General features: G+C 39.6%; 2 protein-coding genes across 7 annotated transcripts in view; one reads left to right on the top strand and one right to left on the bottom strand.

Annotated features, from left to right (window-relative positions):
- Rhoq (ras homolog family member Q) overlaps positions 1–8,455 on the top strand; it is a 35,280-nt gene extending 26,825 nt beyond the window's left edge. The window contains exons 3-5 of the mRNA XM_021643578.2: positions 2,785–2,949; positions 3,226–3,321; positions 5,280–8,455. Coding sequence (XP_021499253.1) covers positions 2,785–2,949; positions 3,226–3,321; positions 5,280–5,435 — 417 coding nt within the window. The 3' untranslated portion in view covers positions 5,436–8,455. The remainder of the gene's footprint in view (positions 1–2,784; positions 2,950–3,225; positions 3,322–5,279) is intronic.
- The window catches only part of Pigf (phosphatidylinositol glycan anchor biosynthesis class F), a 28,974-nt gene continuing 9,434 nt past the window's right edge, over positions 5,631–25,170 (bottom strand). For 5 of the 6 annotated variants that reach the window (XM_021643577.2, XM_060363376.1, XM_060363383.1 and 2 more), the window contains exons 5-6: positions 17,520–17,628; positions 5,631–5,934 (exon numbers count right to left, since the gene is read on the bottom strand). In XM_021643577.2, the coding sequence (XP_021499252.1) occupies positions 5,821–5,934; positions 17,520–17,628 (223 nt within the window). In that variant the 3' untranslated portion in view covers positions 5,631–5,820. Of the gene's footprint in view, positions 5,935–17,515; positions 17,629–25,170 lie in introns of all 6 variants that reach the window. The other variant, XM_060363389.1, reaches the window with a different exon arrangement.

Below are 25,170 nucleotides of genomic sequence, written 5' to 3'. Positions count from 1 at the left end.
CTTTTAATCCCAGTGCCCAGGAAGCAGAGACAGGAGGGTCTCAATTCAAGGCCATCCTGGTCTACATAGTCAGTTCTAGGACAGCCAGGGCTGTCACACAGAGAAACCCTGTCTCAAAAAAACAAAGAGAAAAGAAAAAAAAAAAAAAGATAAAGACAGAAAGTAAGTAAAAACTTGGGGCTGGAGAAGGGGCTCAGTGGTTAAGAGCACTAGCCTTTCTGTAGGGCACCCACATGGTAGCTCACAACCATCTGTAACTCCAGTCCCAGGACATCTGACACCTCTTCTGGCCTTGTGGGCACCAGTTATGCCTGTGATGATAGACACAGACACACACACGTACACGCAAAGTACCCATACACATCAAATAAATAAATAAAAAAAATATAAAGAAACATAAAGATTGTAGAGGTGGGGGATGGCATTTTCCCACTGTCCCGTTATATCAAAAGTTTTCACTGCCTGTGCTATAGAGTTTATGCCCAGTGAAGGTTTTCACTGCCTATGGTATAGAGTGTACGGCCATTGATGAGCCAGCAATATGAATGAAGCTGCTGGTAGAACATACTGTCATTTGAAGACTCACAAAAAAATAGTTAAATTCCATAGATAAGAATTTGAGATGTTATGCAGCCAGCCCTCAGTGTGTACAGATTTCACATCCAACTATGAAATTTTAGCCAAGTGTGGATTAACAATATTTGGGGGAAAATAACATGTGCAGATTTTTCTTTCTCCCATTATTTCCTAAGTGTCTTACTTGGAGTTTCTATTCCTGTGATCATAAAGCAGGTTGGGAAGGAAAGGGTTTTATTTGGCTTATGTTTCCACATTGTAGTTTATCACTGATGGAAGCCAGGACAGGAACCCAAACAGGGCAGGAACCTGGAGGCAGGAGCTGATGCAGAGGCCATGGAGGGGTGCTGCTTACTAGCTTCCTCCCCATGGCTTGCTCAGCCAGTTTTTTGTTTTTTTGTATTTTTTAACAGAACCCAGGACCACCAGCCCAGGGATGGCCCCATCTACAATGGGCCGGGCCCTTCCCAATCAATCAGTTTTAAAAACTCCCCTACAGGCTTGCCTACAGCCTGATCTTATGGAGGCATTTTCTCAGTTGAGCTCCCTCCTCTCCAGAGACTCTAGCTTGCATCAGGTTGACATAAAACTAGCCAAGACACTAAGAAATGTAATAGGATAACTCTCTGTGTTCATAAGGCACCGTAAACAATGTATCAGCAATTTGTACAGAGGTGTATAGGTTACACATACCATTTTACAGAAGGGAATTGAGCACCTGCAGATTTTGGAATCTAGAATTGTGGGGATTTTGGAACTAATTCTTCTCAAGCAGGGGGAGAGTTGCTGGAATTCAAAGTTACTGTGAGCAAACTGTCAGATCACACGGAAGGACAGTTTGTCTGTAGGAAAATTAATGCTGCAGAAACTAATGGGGGATCTCTTAAAAAACACTCTCTGAGTTCCATATTTATACTGTTCTAGCAGTGGAGTGGGTCATCTAAGAAGGTAGTCTATACCAAAACCAGTTTTCCATGAAACCAGAGGAGTCCAGCCATGGAGGAAATGGAATCCTGACCCCATTCTCTTGCTTGAATGTAAGCAGAATTTTGTGCTTAAAAATAGCCCATGCTAAATGAGATAACCACAGCATTTTGGGCAGAGACTAAAACACTTCTCAGAAAGAGAGCCATGAAGCAGCAGTTTAACCCATACAATAGTCCAGCATATTTTGGTATGGAGAGGTGGCCAAGACAGACTGGATGAGGCAGTCACAGAGCAGGATGCATTGTTTGATCATGTGTGTGTCTGTTTGGATGTGTGCAGTTCTAGGCAAGTACATGCAAATAGAAAAACAAAACAAAACAAAACAAACAAACAAATAAAAAACAACCCTGGAGAATATACAAGAAAACATTTAGAAAAAACAGGAAGGGTTGTGATATATACATTTGTCTTTAAATACCCATATTTCATATACACAAAGGATGTGTGTGAGAGAGACTTTGAGAGAGACAGAAAAGAGAGACACACAGAAAGACAGAGAGAGGATGAGGACAAGAAGAGCAAAGATAAAGGGTCTTCGTGAAGGTTCATTAAGTAGTAAGAGCGCTGCCCCACATTTGAGCCCCAAGTCTGAGGCTCATCATCTTTAGACTGTCTGCCTTTTCAGATTCTTCGCCTCAGTGCCTCTGTGTGTGAATCAGCTTTAAAGATGAAGTCCACGGAAGAGCATGTGGCCAATACCTGTGCTACTGCAATGAGCCTTGCAGTACATATTCAGTGATTATGTTAGAATACTTCAGCAACCGGCTCACCTCGGTTCTTCCTGCAAACTTTACAGTGATAGCTATCGGAATCACAGTGTGGTGTATCTCTCCCTCCCTCCTTCCCTCCCCCCTCCTTCCCTCTCTCCCTCTGTCCTTTTCGCCACCACATGTGTGTATGTCTCTTTGTGTTTTGAGATGGGCTTTCACTGTATAGCCTGGGCTGGCCTAGAATCCCCATCTGTCTTAGCCTCTGGAATCTGGAGTTACAGAAGTGTGCACCATAACCCTCTATATTCCTAGTTCTGATTTGATTTGTTAATTGTACTAAAATTTTCTACAAAAAAAGAAGAAGAAGAAAACCAAAGCCAAGTGGAATCATCTTATTTCATGGAGAGATAAATTCCTGGATGTACTTTTTGACCACATGACTTAATGTATTTACTGCTACTAACGTGTAGACATGAAAGTATAAATAATGTCCCCCCTTTTTTTCCCATAGGAAGACTATGATCGGCTGAGGCCTTTATCGTATCCCATGACTGACGTCTTCCTCATATGCTTCTCTGTGGTAAATCCAGCCTCATTTCAAAATGTAAAAGAGGAATGGGTACCAGAACTAAAGGAATATGCGCCAAATGTCCCCTTCTTATTAATAGGAACTCAGGTGGGCTTGCTTTGATTTTACTCATTTAAGAATAAGCTCTATAGTTGCCTTGGGGGATTGTTCTCAGACAGGACCTCATGATTAGAAAATGATGTGTTAGATACGTTTCATATTGGTAATTCCTCTCATATTTCTACATAAAAATAATCCCCCCAAGAATATTAGGATCTTTAAGATCTTATTTGTTTTTTTAATATGTAGCAATTAAATGGGATGCTATGCATTGGTTTCTTTTAAAATAAATATTATAGGACATTATTGATCTCTCCTAATTAGATTGATCTCCGAGATGACCCCAAAACTTTAGCAAGACTGAATGACATGAAAGAAAAACCTGTCTGTGTGGAACAAGGACAGAAGCTAGCGAAAGAGGTAATGAGTCCCTGCTGGATTTACGCGACTGTGAAGATGACAGCAGGGGCCCGCTGTGCTGTGCCTCCTGTCAGGACCCTGCTGGGTGTTACTCTCCCATGATTCCCCCTATCTCTGCACCGACACAGTGAGGCGGATCTGTTTCCCTGGCTGTAGACAAGAAAGAACGGCTTTTAAGTAACAGGAGCCTGAGATCTTTCAGTAAAAAAGTAGAAGAGCTGGGCTTCCAGCTGGACTGCATGTCCACCTGTGCTATGCTTACTATTTTGTCTTTAAAGGCATCCGTGGGAGATAGCAGGCATCAAGGCCGCGACTTCACACCCTTCTTAATTATTTAAACATTTGCACTGTGCCAAGTCAGGCTCTACTTTCAGTTTACACTCCTGCAGGTGCAGCTGAAGTGACATTAGGTGGCAATTTAAATCTGTGGTTAAAGAAAAAATTATGGGTAGATTTCTAAAAACCATTTATAGATACATATATCTTTTAACTTATATTTTCTCTTAACCCAAAGCTAGATTCTTTTCCTTACCATATGGCTACAAGATTATTGAATTCTTCTAATTCTTCATCATCATCATCTTTTTTTTTTTTTTCCTGTTTTGGCTTGGTAGGATTTTTCAGTAAGTACAATCTATTAAAATCTTTAAAAATGCGCTACTAGAAGATAGAAAGAAACAAAAGAACTTTCTGGAGGACAGCTTTTCCACAAGCAAAGAGAAGTGATATCACCAACAGATCACTTGAGAAATTCCTTGCATTGATGTTATAATCTTGAGCAAAGAAGGAATTTCTAAATGTATAAAGGCAAAAGTTATAAATGCAGATGCTTTGACCTCATAAATATGTACTATGACATTGGAGGCCAGAAATAAATCAGATGGACATGTCAGGAATTAACGTGATTCGTGGACAGGAGCCCCTTGCATAACATGATTTCATCAGAAAAGTGGGCTGAGAACATTCATCCAAAGTCTCCAGGTTTGAGGGAGTGATCATGAGCTTCCACTCCAGAATGAATACACTTGTGCACTCTAGCTGGGCATGGAGTTGCACGCCTTTAACTTCAGCACGCAGGAAGCAGAGGCAGGAGGATCTCTGTTAGTTTAAGGCCCGCCTGGTCTGTGGTTTATAGAGTGAGTTCCAGGACAGCCTGAGCTACACAGAGAAACCCTGCCTTGAAAAACCAAAATAAATAAATAAATAAAAGAAATTGTGCAAAACAAATACCTAGAAATTGTGCACTTACTTGGCAGGTGTGACAACACAGCAAAAACATTAAGTCTACGCAAAAGACTTTTTTTTTTTTTTTGAGGGAGAGAAACCAACCCTAAAGCAATGAGCATAGAACTAGAGTGCCAGAAGGTTAAGTACAGTCTGAAGAAAACAGGTAGAGAAAGTGAAAGTAAGGGACAAGCAAGCCTGAGAAGCTGACAGTCGAGAGAATGACTCACATCCACACAGGGAGAACAGTCCAGCCTGTATTCTCTCCGCCCCTGGCTTCTTTACTGTGTCTTGCATATGGCTAGTATTTCCCCTTCAGTCTTTGTTCAGTTCTTGGCTCCTCGGGACCCCTCACTGCTCAACCTTGCCCTGTGAGAAGGCCTTCCTGACTAGCACCATCCTCCCATTTCCCTCTGCTCTGTCCTAACACTTACCAGTGCCTGCTCTGTATTTCTTTTCTTGACACTCAGCAGGACACCGTGGTATTGACATGTCCCTAGAACCTAAGCAGCTGTGTAGTGTGTAGTGAGTATGTAGTATTTGATGGCTGAATTTTCCAGAGAGAAAGCTAGGCCATACAGTAGTACCTTCACACCGTCTCACACTGGGTTGTGGATATGCACAATGAGGTTCATTTGCATAGCCATATCTTATAACTTCCCTTATAACGTGTTGTTACTGAGTTGTGTAAAACTGTTTTATATAACTGTGGCTTTTTTTTTTCTCCTTCCCAGATAGGTGCATGCTGCTATGTGGAATGTTCAGCTTTAACCCAGAAGGGTTTGAAGACTGTGTTTGATGAGGCTATCATAGCCATTTTAACTCCAAAGAAACACACAGTTAAAAAAAGAATAGGATCAAGATGTATAAACTGTTGCTTGATTACGTGAAAACATCTTTTGTGGCCCAGGAAACTGTCCATTTCTCCCAGAAAGCATTTGAAATGCTACAGCAATGTCCTGACCTGTTACAATGAAGCAGTTTAATTCATGGGGCAGGAGGCCTGTCCCCAGCATTTCACAGAGTTCATTGAGAATGTTTCGTAAAGGTCTAAGCAGCAGCAAACAGCATCTCAAGCCACAATCTACTATAAATACTTTATTTCAACTAGAAGGTACAATCTCTCAGGGGTTTCATAGTTAAAAAGCTACAATCACATCATGTTGAAATGACATTTAAAAAGAACAACAGTGCTGTAAATGGACTGCTTGGCTTTGACATTTCTGCACAGCCCTATGGAGTCTGCACAAAGAAATAACGTCTCCCTTTCTCCTCTTAATTGTTCTTGTATGTAAGCTGCTTTCTATTCCAGTATATCCAGAGTGGTGAGATAGCCAGGCCAGCCATGTAGCCAGAGGTTGCTCCAAGTGTACAGGAGATGGGCCACACCTGAGGACAGAATTAGAGATAGAAACCCACCGGTTTTATTACTTGAGCACAAATTGAGTGTAACATAAACATTTCTATAGCGAGGCTTAATGTGCTTTCTTAAAGAATGCCAAAAGTTTATAGACTGTAACTGTATTTATCATGAACAGTAAAATGTACACATTTCAGTTAATGTGCATTCAGCAGTAACAAGGCTTCCGGCGATTATAGATTTAGTTTGATGTTCCCCAAATTGCATGAAATACATGCTAAAGCAAAATTTAAAAATTGGGTCATAGTTTTCCATAATCCTGAACTCAGTTTAGCTCTCTGAATTAGTTGGCCGTTTTTTCTAATTCCTATATTGGCTGTGTACGTCAAATGAAACAAGCAAGAAGTATGCAGGCTGACCAAACCTTAGAAACATTAAGTTGTGTCAGAGGGAAGACCTGGAATCTAAGGCTGTTACGTGGGATTGTGGGTATCCGCCTCCATAAAGCTGACGTCCAGTCTGAGCTGCAGATGCCGCACCCACAGACGGTACAAGCCACACCTAGAGTGCGAGGCAAGCGGAATGCTGCTGGCTCCCTAAGACTCTTTCTCCAGCCATTTCATTAGACCAGAAATAAAGAATGGTGATTCTTCTATGCCATAGGAAGGGTGTGTGGGTCCCTAGGTAAGAGGCTCTGTGTAAAAAAAAAAAAAAATCTTGGAAACAAACTTTCATGTTCCTTTGTAAAGCTTATTTGGTGTACTGGAGCCATTCCTAACCCCGCTCTGGGGAATAGGCCATCTAGGCCTGCTGGAGACAAACCATCTTAGTAACTAACTGGCTGGTACCTCATTTGGCTTTTCTTCAGTCTGCTATGGATCTGCCTTATTCTAAATGCCATGCGACAGACAGTAGTAGTTTTAGGCAAAGCTTCCAATGTGAACCACCTCATGCAGTTTAGAGAAGCATAATCTAATCCATACGTTGTTACCAGCCTTCCTTAGGTTCAGATCTGCTGCTGCTTAAACTACGACTTCTTTGTCTTTAGCAAGCTTCTGTTATCGTCCATGATTTGTGCTCACAGCTTTGTCTATTGCACAGATTGGGTAATGGAACACTAAACATAAATACTTGAAAATGACAGCCTTAAATGTTCATACCAGTCACAAATCTAGATGTACTGTCTTGCATGTGAGCTTTGTAGGAGTTTTTAAAATGTAAGCACCACACTCCCCCACTCGGTAGTGGACAGTCTACTGGACAAGAGCTTTCTCTTGGAAGTGGACATAGTATGCCCTTCAGTGGTGGTTCACATTAAGTATATCATGGCCTTATGTATGCTCAAATGGGATTTCTGTAACTTTCCCATTTAGTTTTGGTCCGTTTTTAGATAGAATTGAAAGAAATTGTATAGTCAGTTAACATATTAACTAAGTTGTCAAACCTATGATATGAAGGAATCAAGACAGTAAAGTATTATTCATTTCCAAGTTGCCTATGGAGATTTGATGGGTTTTTTTGTTTTTTCTACATCTGTGAAACCCTTGACACTTGGTGTATTAGGAATGAAAGTTAGAGTCAAGGACTTTCTTGCTCCACGAGAAATGGATTAGGAATCTGGAATGCGCACTGGTGTCACCTCAGCTTCCTCCTGTGTGACCATGGGAACAATCTCCAGTGTCCCTCCCATTCATAAGCTCTTACCACTCTCTTCTGATTCACAGCAATCACAGTTGGACATCACTATTTCAGCGTCACCTTCTCCAGATGGTAAGAATCATGTATATAGAATATTCGAACTCTAAGCAGATGATTGCATCACCTGAACCTGAGGTGCCTTAGGTACTCTATTTACCTTGATGGGGTTTGGAGTTTCCCATTGCTTGTTAAGAGCTCTTTGTGTTGGTTATTTAGTATTTCTTTCTGCAAAATCTTCTCTGCCACTTTAACCAGAAAACCAAAGATTTGTTTTCTATTCATGAGCAGATTATAGAAAAAAATGCCTTATTTTCAGAAGCATATCTTCATTAAAGGCTTAGGCTGCAACAGAAATTCAGACTAATCTCTGGAATAACCCAAACTAGTGAACTATTTGGGAAAGAAAATGCTTGTCAACAATATTTTATTAACACGAGTTGTGTTGGTGAGTGCAGTGCTTCAGATAAGGTCAAGTGTGAAAGAACTCAGAGAAAATTAGAACTGATCAGTGTTTGCAGAGAAAATTTGTTCTCAAGTCCTTTGAAAAATTTTAGGGGAACCCTGAAATCTAATAGCACCTTGCTAATGTATGCCCTTACTCTGTCCTTACAGGTACATTGTAGCTTACTTGCGATGAATTATCATATTTCCAATAAGTAGAGCTTGAGTTTATGCTATTTGTTATGAATTATCTTAGTTACTTTAGATACTGCTTCCATTTGATTTTTAATTATTGGTTTTAAATAGCAAATTAAGTACTGGTTTGTTGGTTGTTGCTTTTTAAATGATTGTTACTTCAACAACGTCCCTTCCTAACGTATGGGGTCATAATAAAGTGAAATGCATAATGACTGTTTATGTAACGCACTGAACTTCTTACCTCAGTAGTTTTTATTTAATTCCCTTCCTTCTGCTGTGAGGCGGCTCACCCCGGCAACATGTGAGCATCAAACCCCTTGCCCTGTTATTCAGGCTGTGGGGGAATAACAATCCCTGTGGGTCTCAGCCACATTCCACTTTGGGGTATCAAATTCTGTTTTAATCACTCTGTGACTTCAGTGTGGTTCATTGTTCTCAGCACACATATAAACATTTGCACACATTCTTTAGACAGTTGCCATACTTCACTTCCAAAGAATGTGAAAAATGAAACAAATGTTGGTTTCAACGGTTTTCTCCTTTAAGGGGTTAAGGCTTGGAACACTCAGCAATTCACTGTTATGTAGAACTCAAGAAATCCCTGCCATCAGCAAAATAAAGTTTACAACTTTTCAGATGGTTTCCTAGTGCTGTCCCAGCTTCTGGACACACGAGAGCGCTGGCGTGGTGCCCTGCAACACTCAGTCCTCACTTTTGAACGGTCTTCTCTTCCTCAAGCAACTTCTTTCCGCCCTTCTTATGATTGCTTTAAGATATTTAAAACCACACCACAGCATACAATTCATCCGGACTTGTCCAGTATAGTTTAATTATACTTTAATAATGAGATCTTAAGTTTTCCACTTAAAACTATTTCCTCCTTCCACAGAGATACTTCTATTTTAACATTCTTTAAGCTACAACAGTATTTTTTAAAAAATATGTAGTACCTATTAGCTAGTTCAGCTGCAGAGATATAAATATTTCTCCAAATTATGACAATCTGAGATAGCTATATATAGTTATTTTGTTTTATGTAAGGAAAATAGGAAATTGAGAACAACGACATTCACGGCTGGGTGTGGTGGCATATGCCTGTAATTCCAGCACTCGAGGAGACAGAGATAGGTGGATCTCTGTGAGTTCGAGGCCAGCCACATCTACAAAGTGAGTCCAGGACAGCCATTCACAGGGTTCGCCACCAAAGTGACAGTCATTTCATTTTATCTAGTTTCTTTTAACTTCAAATGCTTCTTAAAAGCCACTCAATGGAAAAAAAAACATCTTGTGTTACATAACAACATAATGCAATACAAGTAGATAAAATTAGTAAACTACCAAAGGAAAAAACCTATTTTAAGAGATGAATGGCTAAATCAGGTGAAGAAGAACCAGCATCCTAGATATGCACAGTGCATGCATAAATCAGGTGAAGAAGAACGAGCATCCTGGTGTGCATAGTATATGCATAAATCACGTGACTAAGAACCAGCAACCTAGACGTGCATAGTCCATGCATGAATCACGTGTCTAAAAACCAGCATCCTAGATATGCACAGTGTGTGCACATGCTTCTCATCCCAGCAATTTGGAGGCTAAGGAAGAGAAGGATGATTCATTTGAAGCCAATTAGGAGGATGTCTTAGGGCTACTATGGAAACACAGTCTCCAAAAGCAACTTGGGGAGGAAAGGGTTTATTTGGCTTATACTTCCACATCACTGTTCATCATCTAATGAAGTCCAGGTAGGAACAGAAACAGGGCAGGAACCTGCAGACAAGAGCTGATGCAGAGGCCATGGAGGAGTGCTGCTTACTAGCTTGCTTCTCCTGGTTTGCTCAGCCTACTTTCTTAGAGAACCAGGACCACCTGACCACAGTGGGCTGGAGCCTCCCGAAGGCCTGTCTACAGCACAATCAACTGAGGTGCTCTCCTCACAGATAACTCTAGCTTGCGTCCCATTGACATAAAATCAGCACGGCTGAAAAGCAAGACTTTCATCTCACAAAATACACCCTGGGCTGGTGCTGTAGGCCTGTGACCTTGTGACCTTATACTTCAGAGGCTTCGGGGTGGCCAGCAAAGGTAGACCACCACAAGTCTGAGGCCAACATGGACTATAAGGGCAAGATACTATCTCAAAAAACAAGACACCAAAAGATAAAAATCCAACTCAAATAACCTTTAAAGAAAAAAAAAATGCTTTGATCTTTGGGCACCATTATGGTCCTTCCTGTAAATCAAGTGACTGTGGATTTATTTATCACTTGAACCAAAAAAGCCCAGTTTTCTCAAAGTAATAAGTATTAATAAAGATTTTATATTACCTAACAGAATTTAGACAAATGAAATCTGTAATAAAGTTTTTTTAAAAAGAAGAAATTTTTATCTTCATAAGGCTAAGAGCACTCTTAAATATATAAATAAATTATTAATGTCAAATAAAAATTGTTTGAGAGGAACATATGGTCTGGAGCAGGAGGCTCAGCAGTTCAGAGTGCTAGCTGCTTCCTAGAGGATCTGAGTATGATTCCCAGCACCCTGCGGGGCTCACAACCATCTATAATTTCAGATACAGAGCCCCTTTTGGTCCTCTATAGAAATGTAACATGCACATTATACAAAGACATACATAAAACAAAACACATAAAATAAGTACTTTAACCAAAGACAATACAAAACAAACAAACAAAAAAAAAACAAAAAACAAAACAAAACCAAAAAAAAAAAAACAAGCAATAAGTGTGTATGTCCACTCTGGCTTAGGGACAGCCCTGCTTCTGTGTTAGGAAAGGAAATGTTTCAGCACAGCTATACAGGGTTTAACAGTTCTCAACTGTGCTTTAGCTAGCATAGAACAGTGATTAAGAACACCGATTTTCGTATTAGACAGACTGGATTGGAATCTTGGCTTTGTGGTTTACCGGACACATGGTTCTTGGCAAGCCATCTAGACATTTTGGTGCTGATCCTGGTACCTGCAGGTGCTCACACATGGCAATAATAAATACAAACGTAAAAAAAAAAAAAATCTATGACTCCTTTTCTCCAGTTTTACCAGGATAGAAAAAAAAAACTTATGAAACATTTATTTTCTAAAATCTCAGATGCTACAAACTGAATTGGTTACTTCAAAACGCCAGAGTAGAAGATAAAACAGGTCACAAATTTGACTGAATGAAAACTTGTAAGACTTTAGGTTAATTGGTATTTCCCTTACCAAAGGAATTATATTGTCTTAAACTAAAATGCTAATGTACAGTTTATACGTTTCAAGACTGAGAAAAAATATCAACAGTGGATGAGTTTGGGTTAAAGCTGTGTTCACTGTCGGCTAACTGTTGACAGGACTGTAGCAGGACTTCCATGAGAGACATTACTGGTCGGCTAACTTCCATTGTGTGCATGTGTCCAGAAATACTTATTGCCACTTCTGACAGGAGTCCTGACCAGGAATTCAATGTGCCACGAGTAACAGGTTCCTAACTCTGTGTTCTTTGTGGTAGGAGAGAGGTCAGAGTAAATGCAGGTCGCTGTCTATTTACAGTTTGCAAACTAGAGCCAGAGAGCAGATGTCATTCACGTGTGCGTTTCCACCAGACTGCTGCATTTGCATTAGGAAAACACTCAAGACCAGACTCTGAGCAAATGTAAAAGACCTGAAGGCAGCAGAGCAGCAGGCTTTGTCAGGTCAATTCTAACAGTCATACACATGAAAATTTCTTCAGCATAATAAAAACACACTAAAAAGTAGCCTGTGAGAGATGCAGAGCTGGCTTGCCTGGCCTCCTCTGCAGAGCCCTCCGTTTACCCCTAGTTAATCTGACGGCACCCACATCTGGAGGCTCACACACACCTATAAGTCTGCTAAGGATTCAAAACCCCTTCTGGACTCCATGGGCAACAGATACACACAAACAAACAAATCTTAGAAACAAGTAGAGTAAGAGAATGACAGAGCATGGCATCTGTCATCTTCCTATGGCCACATGCACACACACGAAAAAGAAAAAGCTTGAGTTTTTCAGACAAAGGCATTGTAAATTAGCTTTAAATATGTTCCTACAAGTGTATTAAATTTTGGTCTAAAAATACAGACATCACAGTAATCACAACGTTTAGAAGAAACAATGTGAGAAAAGAAGCAATTTAATACTTAAGCTATTCTAAAGAGAACAAAGCTGTGGCTCAAGGAAGCAAACACTGTTTCAGTCTCCAGCAGTGAACAGAATCACCGTGTAGGTGGGGCTCTTATTTGAATACCAAATCTTCCTCTTGCCAGTCAAATAACTGTGAACACGATGTGTGCCCCTCCCTCCCACACTTTGCCTTTGTGGTGGGTAATAACAGGAATGCATTCTACCTTGCACTACAGTTGTCATGATTCCATTACCTTTGGCATAGCACCAACACCCAGGCCTGGTTCCTAAAGACCCACAAATGATACCATGTTCTGTTATTATCTGAAATGCCAGACAGAACTGAACATGATATGAAATCCAAGTAACTCAGTAAACTGGCCTAACAAAATACCAAAGAAACAAAAGGAAAAGAACTCACTTAAGGACTGCTAGCAAAAAGAACAAGACAGAACACAGTGAGAACTCAGTATAAATAATGAAGCTTGCATTTGTGTATGCTGAAAGTATTGTAAGCAAATCACTTCTTTCATAAGTCACAGCCACTTGGTAGGTATCATCCTCCCCTGCTTTCTGTGACCTTTGCTGCCTTCTACACAGAGGGGTCTTCCTTCACCGTGCAGATCTTCCGTCGTGTATCACTACTAAAATCATTGAAGGTTCATATAAGTTGAAAATAAATTTCATTGACATTAATTTTCAGTGGGCCTTCTCTGTCACTTAATGAAGAATCCATGTGAAAGCTATAAGTATGCTTGCATTTCTCGTTATGGAACACATCCAATGCCTAGCCACAGGAACATCACACAAAATTAGAGTTCAAAGTAGAGAAATCGGCAATCCCACATATGATGGGTCGTGTTGGTCCTGTGTGTTCATGCATGTGGATTTTCAAAGAAACAGCTGTTCCTGTTTCTCTAAAATACAACAAACATAACCTAGAGGTGCTTGCTTAAACATAGTCTAAACATCTCAAATGTATACCAAGCTACAAGGAGCAAAGAACTAAAATCTCTTTTTAAAAGCATGTTGTATTTAGACAGAAGAGTCTATATAGACTATCTTCTCAGGATGTTTTGCTTTAGCAGATTGTCCATGTTTAGGAAATGCCATCATCCCCTTATCTGATTTACTGCTTTGTGACAGATTCTGTTACCATTATGAGCCATGGTGAGGTCTGGTTCTGTATAGTTTGAATTATTGGAAAATAACAATAGCACTGCAAAAACCTTGTTTGCTGAAAATGAAAAGTGAAAGAAAAAAATGAAACCTCATCATTTCTCTAGCTTATTAGAAAACTAAAAAGAGATAAGAAACTGAATAAAAGGTTTTGAGACATCTCAGTTTTATTCTTCCCCCATCAGTCTGTATCACACTTTAAAAGAATAGTGCTTTTAAAAAAGTAAATAAGCCAGCCATTAAGACCATAAAAACCAACAATAAAATTAACCAGTGTATTCCAGATAAATGAAATATTTTAGGCATGCGACACTACTGCCTGACCAGAATGAAATATTTTAAATATTTTAATAACTTGTAATAATTTCAAATTAGTTAACTAGAAAAATTTTTAATCCATAATTCAGGAGATTATGGCTCAGTGGGTGTCACAAAGTGTGATCACATGAGATCTGATCCAAAGCGTGCACATAACGCTGCACAGTTGTCCACGCAGCTGTATTCCCAGGAGATGGGAGACAGAGCCAGGAGGTCCCCAAAAGCTAGGCGAGCCAGCTAGCGTGGCCGATGAAGCGGCCACGAGGCCTTCCACAGGTGCAGTAGCACACGTGTGCTTATGCACACCCACTAAGATTGAAAACGTCCCTGCAATCCCTGTACATGGGATCTGGCGAAAAGAACAGGGGTTTGAGGCCAGCCTTGGCTACACAGAGAATTCCAGGCAAGTTTGGGCTACAAAGTGAGAGTCCATCTCAAAGCTACACCTCTCTCAATGTCATATGTCAATGGACAACTATAATAATCTAAAAAAATTGTTAATTTGAATCTAGTTCACTCCTTAATATAAATAAATACTGAAGGAGAAAAATTTGTAGCAGAAAGCCTGAATAATCTAAAAACGGACAGCTGAACTATAAATAATTAATGTCTTCTAAGAAAACCTAAATGCATACTTTAATCAGCACATCTACTTTCCACAATTCAGCTTCTACTTCTGTAATCTTGCAGGGAAGTTCTGAATGTGTAAGATCAAACCTTTACACACTAAAATAGGCAAAGTGTATACAAACTGAAATTTTACCAACTCATTAAAGCTTATTTATTCATATACTATATTTACTTTTTCAAAGATTTATTTATTTATTATGTATGCAGTGTTCTGCCTGCACTCCAGAGGAGGGCACCAGATCTCATTATAGATGGTTATGATGCACAATGTGGTTGCTGGGAATTGAACTCAGGACCTCTGGAAGAGCAGCCAGTGCTCTCAACCTCTGAGCCATCTCTCCAGCCCAGTATTCTATATTTAGATTTACTTATATTAACTGGAAGTCATGAATCTAGTAGTTTAAAACAATTCATGTACCCTTTTCAATAACTTTGTCCTCCAATTTAAGTCATGGACATTCTTTAGTTGAATGAAACTAAGCATAGATGAGTGTAAGGAGATGCCAGCTTGATCACCAAGATAGGGGGAAGTAGGATTGTGTTTCAGGAGCACTAAAGCTGCCACCAAAACATCAGTACTACCATATTCTTCATATTTTCTGAGACCGCTACAACATAACAATCAAAATGGGGAGGGCATTCACCAGAATTATTGAGTGTGAAAGAAAAATACAACTGTCTGGAAGAGAGAACATCTAAGTGAAAGCACAAAAATGGACCTAAAAATAGGCAGTTATGTTCAACAGAAAATTCCGGTCTTGTAAGTGAGGTATATATGAAAGATTTAACTCCAACCATTTGTTACCTAGGAATTTACCCTACAAATCTAAAAAATGTACAGATAAATGCTTAAATATGACAGTAATAACATTGATGCTACTACCAGTGAAAACTGAAAGCAATCTAATTGTCCATTCCTTAAAAACTGATAAATTATTCCGAAACAGAATATTCTATTATAGTATAATACTGATAATAAACTAAATAGAATGTTCTAGTTATAGAATTCTTCACTAACACATAATAGCACCATAATATAAAGTTGAAAGAAAAAAAGCAGATTAAAACATGTACTTTATGAACAGCACACAAGACTGAACTGCAAAAGTTACCATTAGAATACAAATGGTGGTTTCCTCCCAATGAATGAAAAAAGAAAAGCAAATTTTAACTTTCTGTAGTAATTATTGATACAGTTTAAATATAAAAGGCAAATACATTTTCTCTTTGAGTCAAGAAAAACATTCTCTTGCTGGGCATGGTGGTGCTTGCCTTTAATCCCAGCACTTGGGAGACAGAGGCAGGCAGACCTCACAGTTCGAGGCTCTACAAAGTGAGTTCCAGGACAGCCGGGGCTAAACAGAGAAACTCTGTCTCAAAAAAACTAAAGAAGAAGAAAAGAAAAGACATACATTCTCTTCATGCTGGAAAGAAGTACATTCATTTTTAACAGCATTGTTCTCTTTGGGAAGACTTATCTCAGGAAAAATGCATGATGCTGTAGATTAAGTATGTTTATGAAAGCAGTTGTTTATTACAGTAAAATACTGGCAATATGCTGAATGATCAATAGTGAGTTTATTATTATAAAATAGCTTTAATTAAAAGGCACAGTCTAAAACAAAAATTAGTGAAACAAGATTTGGGGTACAAAAGAATGGTTATGGTCTCACAGTGATGCTTTGTGTGCTAAGCTGACAAAGTATGGTGTGTCCTGGTCAGCTTTAACCGTCAACTTGACACAGCCCAGAGTCAACTGAGAAGAAAAGCCTCAACTGAAGGATTTCTCTGCCCAGAATGGCCTGTGGTTTGCTTACTAATTGATGCAGGGGTCAGGGGGTCGGGGGGGCACCATCCCATAGCCTCGCTAACATGAATCCTGGAACAAGCAAACCAACCATATTTAAAACATTAAGACATTGCTGCTGGGTATGGTGACTCACATCTGCAATCTACTAATCATGAAACAGGAGCAGGAGGAGCATAAGTTTCGGGCCAGCATGGATGACAGGAGAAGCTCAAGGACAGCGTGAGCTACACAGTGAGACTGTCTCAGAGCACCAGGGCTGGCGATGCCTCCATGGCAGGGTACTGTCAAGCTTCCTCTCAAACCACCTGCCTTTCTTTTTAAAACTGCGGGGGGCTGGCAGGACAGCTCAGCGGGTAAAGGCTCCGGCTGCCAAACCCAACAGCCTGTTTGATTGGTAGAACCCGGCCGGTGGAAGGCCAGAACCTCTTCTGACTTCCACTTTTGCACTCCAGCATGCATGCACGTACAGACGTGCACAAATGAAATAAAAGTAGGGCAAACTTTTTTTAAAAAATCACTTTGCTAGATGTTTGTTTATATATTTCAAGGGAAGTAATGTAATAGCCATCAATCTATTTAAGAAAATATAACCTAAGATCAGAAGTGTAATAACTTTAAAAATGAGGCGGAGGAGTGCCCTGTATGTATTGGCAAAATACGCTTTTCAGTTTAAGAGTGGGGACTGGGAGTGACTACTCTGCATGGTGAGGTCCTGAGTTTGGATCGCCAGCACCCATATGCAAAGCCAGGCACAGTGATGACACACTTATAATCTCAGTGCAAGAAGGTGAAGACAGGAGGATCCCCTGGACCCATGGCCAGCCAGCTTTGCTCCTCAGTGGTCACCAGATCCTGTCTCAAAAAATGAGCTGGAGAGCCATGAAGACATGGGTTGTCAACCTCTGACCTCCACACATAATAAATGCATCAGCATACATGTCTGCACACACATAAGCACATACATACCTACAACACACACAGCTTAAAGAGAAACATACAGAAAATATAGAAAAAAATAGAGCTGGATGGTCGATCCGGGCCAACATGGATGCCTATGGCACTGGGTCAGGTCCCATGAAGCAGTCACCTAGATTGTGCTACATACAGTGGGAAACCTTGCATCACATACTAGCTTTCTTCATCAGCTTTCCTACTGCTATGCCAATATACATTTTGTTAGTTTAAAGTCTTTGAAACCAACCTGCCATGGTCTTTCCCAATCCAGTGGAATAGGAAATGCTCCAAGCCATGCTCCTATAAAACTAGAAATTGTAGTGATCTGTAGACTGTTCTCCCAAATGGATGTAACACTGCAAGACACAAGACACAAGTCATTGGCAGTTTATGTCGTAAGAGCTAGAAAATCACACAAGGACTAGTACATGTTGATGCTACACATATATTTTTCATCCATTTAACAAAATCAACTCAAACTGACATAGAAACATGAAGATACAAAGGTATTTCCATTGTAAAGTCCTGCATGTGCACTGTGAGAGGCAAATAAAATAAAAACACTGCAGTAACAACCAAGTCCTCTTGTCACAGCTCCTGAGTCCTTTCCCCACAGGGAACTGCCATGTTCAAGTTATTATATGCCTCTCCAAAAAGATTCTATGCAGGTCGATATTCACACAGTTTTATCTTAAACTACATACACATATCTGCAGAAATGAAATGTGTGTATATATTTTTCCCAAATTACATTTAAGTGCATCGTTCTATAACCCCAACTTAGCATTGTTTTCTGTGTAAACAGCCATAATAATTTATTGTACAGATGGAGAATGGTTTTCTCAACTAGTCTTCATGCTATACTTCATTCAGCCACACTGACTCCATCTATTTGAAACATAAGGGACAGAGAACAAGAACTTCAAAAGCTCCCATGATAGTGGACGTGGTGGCACACATCATCCAGCACTCCCAGGATGGCTCTGAAGCAGTGACTTCAAAGCCAGCATGGACTACCTACTGAGATTCTAGCTTAGAAAAAGATCCCAGTGATTTTCGCCTACCATTCCCATATTACAGGGGAAGGATAGAACTCTTGCTCCTCTCACAGGTCAGGACTTGATTTCATCCTCATATTGTGAATACTTAAATCATGTGGAACATGTTTGTCATTACAGTTAAGGCCCAAAGCAATGCAGCAAGTGGGGTCACAGGTTAGTCTGCTTATAGTGCATGGTGGAGTTCATGGGGTGTTAATGCAAAACAGCATCTTCTAGCTAATACAGCAAAAAGGAACAATTATTTGTTTGATTAGATTTTTTGCATTAGAAACTTTCCAATAATTGCATATAAAATATACAGTGAATTACAGACATCCAAGTGAAAATTAGGCCATTCCAGCCCTGTCCAACATCCCTACATCCAAGAGACTCTTGTTCCTTTTAAAACTTGGGGCTTGGAGGAAGAGGTAGAGAAATATTTGTATTGTTTGCTGGGCCTTATTGCTCTGTATTTATGTACTATTTGTAAATGCTAGCCAGTTTCAACTAGCACCCAAGAATGAAGAACTATTCCTATTCTGAAGAGGAAAAAAAGTGGCTAAATATAAAAAGAGGCTCGCCCTATCCCGGGCACCTAAAAGCATCTCAAGGGTAAGTTTTGACTAGACTTGTGTTGACAAATGATATTAACACACAGTTGATCCCGGCTGTAGCACAGGAAGTAATGTGCCCAGACACAGCAAGTGTGGGAGAGGCTCAACATGAACTTTACTCTCTGCTGGAAAGATCTTGCTGGTCTGTTTTACAAAAGAGGCATACGGTCATCAAGACTTAAAGGAATAAGCAGTGTGAGACCTTAAGGTAGAAAAAATGCACTGCAGATATGATAGCAAAAATAAGATGGGAATCAGCTGGAAATGGTAGGTGAGAATTTTTTAAAACAACAACTTCCAGAGAGGGGCAATTCCAGCGATCAGGAGGCTGAGGCTGGAGGAATACTGCAAGTTCAAGGCTAACTTGGACTACATGGCAAGTTCTAGTCCAACCTGGAATATAGAGGAAAATAAAAAAGGAAAACAACAGCTTTACTGATACGGAACAACAACAAAAACAAAACAAACAAAAAAACAAGACTAAGGAAATCCTTAGCCACATAACTTACTCATCTAAAGTTTATAATGCAATGTTTTTATGACAGTCAGTGTTACATGATTATCACCAGCCATGTTTGGAGTATTTTAATCACTATAGAAAGAAACACTTTACCCATCAGCTGTCTCCATTTCTCCTTCCCCACAGCCCTAAGCAACTGAGCTACTTTATGTCTACAGATTTGCCTGTTCTAAATATTTCATGTAAGTGGGTTAATGTGGCATGAATTCTTTCACTTATCTCTTTCACTCAGAATACTCTCTTCAAGATTCATCTATTGTGTAGCATGCACCAACACTTCAAAAACATCAGCGGATCACACACCCTTGTATAGATACTGCAGATTTTATATCTCAGTATAACAGCTGCCAAGCATCTGGCTTGTTTCTGCCCTCTGGCTATTAGAAATAATGCTGTTAGGAGTATCTGTGTGCAAATCTCTGCATGGACACGTGTTCTCTTCTCCTCTGGGATCATACCTAGAAGGAAATAGCTGGGTCACCTGCTGTCTAATTATCTGAGGAACTGACAGCTTCCCAAAGCAGCTAAAACACTAGATTTTCCCTCGAGTCATATATGAAGGTTCCAGTTTTTCGACATCTTCCTAATTATCTGGAGATTACAGCCATTCTAGCCAGTGTGAAATGGTATCTCAGTGCAGCAGATTTATGGTGAAGACTGCATTAAAGTCACGCTATAAAAACCACTGAAGGTAACAATGTGATCAGAGCCACTGGTGGCCAGAAACGCTTTTCTTTTTGATTCTTTTTGTTCTTTTTTCTTTCTTTCTTTCTTTCTTTTTTCATTATTCCAGCGTATTTGTAAGCAGCTTCTGCTTATTAAATAAATAGTGCAATTATCTGAGAGGATGTTTTCAATTTTGATTGTTTGGCATATCCATGAGTGTTTGTGATCCTACCTACATATCATAAACCTAAAAAAAAAAAAGGAACCAAGACCTATAAAACTATAGCCTGTATTTTAAAGTAAATATACTTATCAAAAATAATTTATGTAATATCTTTAATATTAGAATAAGAATCTTCTCCTCTGATTTCTACACCCTATAGATATTTCCAATTAAATATGTGTATTTCACATATTATATGTCAAGATTTCATTACTTCTGCATTTTACTGCTAGAGAAGACATCTTTCCTTTTATCCATACGCTTCCCATATCAACATAGCCATATTTTTCTCTTTGTCATCTCTTCACTAGTAAAACTGGTCCTTTCAGCCGAATGGCTAACAAGTGTTTTTACCATAACTATGGAAGCACCAACCACACAGCATACCACAATTGCATGTCTTTTCCCTCAGTAAATACAACTTTTAATTCTACATTGGTACTAAGAACTGTGTCTTTCCTCTTCTCCCACCTATTTACCTGTCATTAACTCATCTTTAAATATTAAACAAACAAACAAAACTACCTCAGCAGTACCTCTAAGTGCTTGCCTACTCTTCCTCCTTCCTTCTTTTTGAGGTGTGTCACTCTCTTGCTCCAACCTGGACCAGTTGCTGCTGTCCTTTGTCTCTGTTCTGCTCCTTTGGAATCTCTGCCTGGGTTCTGAGTCGGGTCTTGATCCATTCGCCCATTCTTTTTCTCTCTTCCATGTCCCATCACTTTTCCTTCCCCTCTCAAAAACAGGTTTGAAGAGATATTTTAAATCTGAAAAATGACTTTATTATGACTGCTGCAGATATTTGGCCTCAGTTTTTCCGAGACATTGTTCCACTGGGTTCTGGCTCCCACCAGGGAGGCTCAGTGCCACTGTAGCCCCATTTCTGTAAGTAACATGCCTTTTCCATGCTGCAAAAATTTCTACTCATCTCTATCCCTCCTTAGCTAACATTTCACAAAATCGTCTTTTTGTTTGGATAAGATTCTTTTCAACTTCATCTCTGCTTCTGCTTTTTCTACAGTGTTTCATTTTCAAAGAGCTTTACTGATCTCTGAGTACTCCCACTGCCTATCTGTTCATGTTTTACAGATTTAAAAAGGTGTGTGAGGGGGGAGGTGTCTATCCTCTCTTCATTCTATTCTCTTTGCTTTTCTTTGTGTTTTCTTTTCTGTTTCTACATTTCATTTGAGATGAGATGACCTAAGCGTTGCTTCCTGAGGGAAAGCATTACAGGTGAGAGAGTAGATTCACTGTTTGGTGTGTAGAGGTTCACTTATGCTGTACCCCCTGCAGTGGCTGAACAAATCTCAACACTAGCTGAAATGAGGCTATGAAGGATACAACTATATTTTCTTCGTTCCTCTTCTTATATTGTTCAACTTGTCTGTGTTACTTTTACAGTATGTTTAACTCTACAACCCTAATTTATTCAAGTATTTTCTTGATGCAATGAGCCACTTTCATGCAAAAGCAGAATAATTCTTTCAATCAGGAAAAACATCAGTTTTCTCTTTTGAACTACAGGAGCATGCATTAGTCTTATGTTTGAGTCTCCTTGTCCCTTTTCTGTATCTATCATATGTCCTCTGGTTACTTTATGGTCCCCAACTCCTTCCTTATCTCTCATTCATTCTGATTATCTCAAACCTTTCCTTCAGGCTAAAATTTGATTTTCTAACTTGCCTTATGCTTCCTGATATCTCGGTTTTTTAAAGATTTATTTTAAAGGTTTATTTATTATGTATGCAGTGTTCTGCCTGCACACACGCATACATGTGTGTGCCTACACTCCAGAAGAGGGCACCAGATCTCATGGTCATGAGCCACCAGGTGATTGCTGGGAATTGAACTTAGGACCTCTGAAAAGAGCAAGTGGTGCTCTTAACCTCTTGAGCCATCTCTCCAGCCCTCTTGTCTTGTTTTTTGAGGCAGGGTCTCACTACATAGCCCTTGGCTGTCCTGGAACTAAATAAGTAGACCAGGCTAGCCTCGAACTCAGAGATCTGCCTGCCTCTGCTGCCCAAGTGCCAGGAATAAAGGTGTATACCACTCAGCTGCTTCTTGATATTTCTAATACATGTTTTACACATGTGGTTTAGGTTCTAATTTATGACACAGATTCTAAAACCCGGTCTTTCTCATTTTGGCTGATTTTCTATCTTTGCTCTTTTTATTAACTTAATGCACATAATAACATTTTTCTATGGCACACCGTGTGAAACTTGTTTGGTTTTGGTCCAAGGCCATTATTTCCCAGATCACACTATCTGTCTGCCTGGGCAGGTGTCTCTGTCCGAGGGGACACCCCCTCTGTGCCCACCTTTCCTTCACAGTTGACGTGTCACTCTATTTCTCTTTCTCACACTTCCCCATGGACAAAGTATTTACTGCCCAGTTGCTCATATATAACAAATGAGTTCTCTTTAGTACTGTCTTCCCACCTTAACTGGCTCTACTTTTTCCTGACCTGAATCTGCATTTTAAACACTGGGTATTATTTTCTACCTGGTATCATGAGGCAGACGGAAAAAATGAAGAAGGTAGATGGTATATCTGTGATTCAACAGTAATACTCAGCTGAAATGTAGTAAATGGTAGCTCCATGATCAAACTTTTTGAAATCCTGGCCAGGACTTACACATCCTTTTAGAAACCAGATGAAGCTATTATGGTACCGTCTGTACCCTTGGCAGAGGCCCAGAAGAAAGCAGCCTTGTAGATTCATAAAAAGCCAGAAGATCTGACAATGAGTCAGGGATGGCTGTTGTGTTGGTGAGAAAATCCATGTAGCTGTATACACATTCTTTGCATTCGAATCTTAATTTGACAGTGTCAATCAGCTGCCTTTGATCCCTAAGTTCTATTTAGGAATTTAGTTCACAGAAACCCTGGCCTAGGTTTTGCTGAAACAAGGATGAACATTATATTATTTACAATTGTTAAAGAAACCCTTGCTCAAATTTGATGAAGCAAAGACGTACATCACCTTACTTACAACTGTGAAAATGTGGTAACAACATTCAGTAGTAAAATGAACCGCAGCATAATTTTAGTGATATAATGATTAGACTAATTTGATCACGGTGACCTATCTTCTCAGTAATCAGGACAGGAAGGCACAAGAAAAGGAAGCTACTGTCTTCTCCATCCTCCACCAAGGACAAGGACCAGAGCAATCCCTAAGGAGCACAGCACACCTCATCTGTATCCAGAAGCAGTGGATGTCTGCATTACAGCATAACCATGCTTCTTCTTGGTACAATAGCACAGGCTGAAGTGCCATTTCACTTAAAGATACAATAATCGAGTGTGCTGTGCAAAAAGTGGTACATTCTACATACACACACATAAAAGTGCTCATATCATCAGTGTCATAAATTAAATTATAAGGCAGGAACTAAAGCAACCGCTTTTGTTCCAAAATTGCACATTACATGAAGAAACAAAATTAGAGTACATAAAGTGTAATTACTGCCCCTTCAGTAGGATTACTAGGCTCTAACTTTCTATGTTCGATTACTTGAATTTTTAACTGGAACTACATTTAATATTATATATTTTACTACAAAATCTATATATTTTACTACTTAGAATAAAAAGTACATACACGTGTGCATTTTTCTGTAACAAAGAAATGAGAAAAATTGAAGCAGGCAGATTTCTACTAACTTCTTGCATGACTGACATTGGCCAATTCTCCTTTCATAAGTTTCCATAATAACCTTGTCTAAAATGTATGATTACTGCTATGCTGTCTTAATTTTAGAACGTTTGCTCATAACCCATCGCTGAGAACAGACCAAATGGTCTATTACTCTACTGTGAAAAACTTTTAAGGTAACTAAAATGTTATAGATGACTCATCATGACAATAAGGCTTAAGTACCCACCCATGTTATTTGACTTCACTGAAATTTGTTATATCAAACACCAACTGAAATACACCACTTTGAATGCCTTCCATATGTCAGTGTATCAGCTACTTGAATGCAAAAACAGTGAGCACATGCAGCTTAGGGTCTCATCAGAACAGGTTCAAGGATTTGATCTAAGGAAAAGGGGGTTGGGGGGGTGCAACTCCTCCTGGTAGCTAAGAATATTTTACACAATTTTCAGGGTAAACTTTCCCCACTGGATGCATATTAACATCATTGCCTCTTTGCTACTAATTATTTTTACTACATTCAGACTCTGCTACCTATTTTTTTAAAGATTTATTTATTTTTATGTGTATGAGTGCTCTTTCTGCATATACACCTGCATGCCAGAAGAGCACATCAGATCACAGTATAGACGATTGTAAGCCACCATGTGGTTGCTGGGAACTGAACTCAGGACCTCCACTGAGCCATCTCTCCAGCCCTAAGCTACCTATTTTTATACAAGTAAGTCTTTGGCCTTTTATTATCCTTTCACTCTTAATGGTAGTTTTCTCACTATAAAATCTGTATCAATATAAGGATGACAAGAAGAGATCTGTTGTTTCTCTACAGAAGGGGTGGTACTGAGAGCTTTCATGCTGACAAGACCACAGTCCTGTGCATCCTATCCAGGAATGAACTTAGCTCAAGTGACTAACTCAAAACACTTAAAAAAACAGCATAAACAAACTGACAAACCAAAAGGCAAACTTCAATACAAAACATAGGTCTATGATTGGTTACTACTTTCCTTTATAAGAAAGTCCACAGGCTGGTGAGATGGCTTAGCAGTCAAGAACACTGGTTGCTCTTCCAGGGGTCCTGAGTTCAATTCCCAGCAACCATATGTGGCTCATGAACATCTATCTATAAAGGGATCTGCTGTCCTCTTCTGGCATGCAGACGTATGTGCAGACA

This window comes from Meriones unguiculatus, chromosome 1, assembly GCF_030254825.1.
Source record: "Meriones unguiculatus strain TT.TT164.6M chromosome 1, Bangor_MerUng_6.1, whole genome shotgun sequence".
NCBI classification, from domain to species: Eukaryota; Metazoa; Chordata; class Mammalia; order Rodentia; family Muridae; genus Meriones; species Meriones unguiculatus.
The sequence above is the reverse complement of the archived record's forward strand: the minus strand, read 5'-3'. Positions and strand labels throughout refer to the sequence as shown.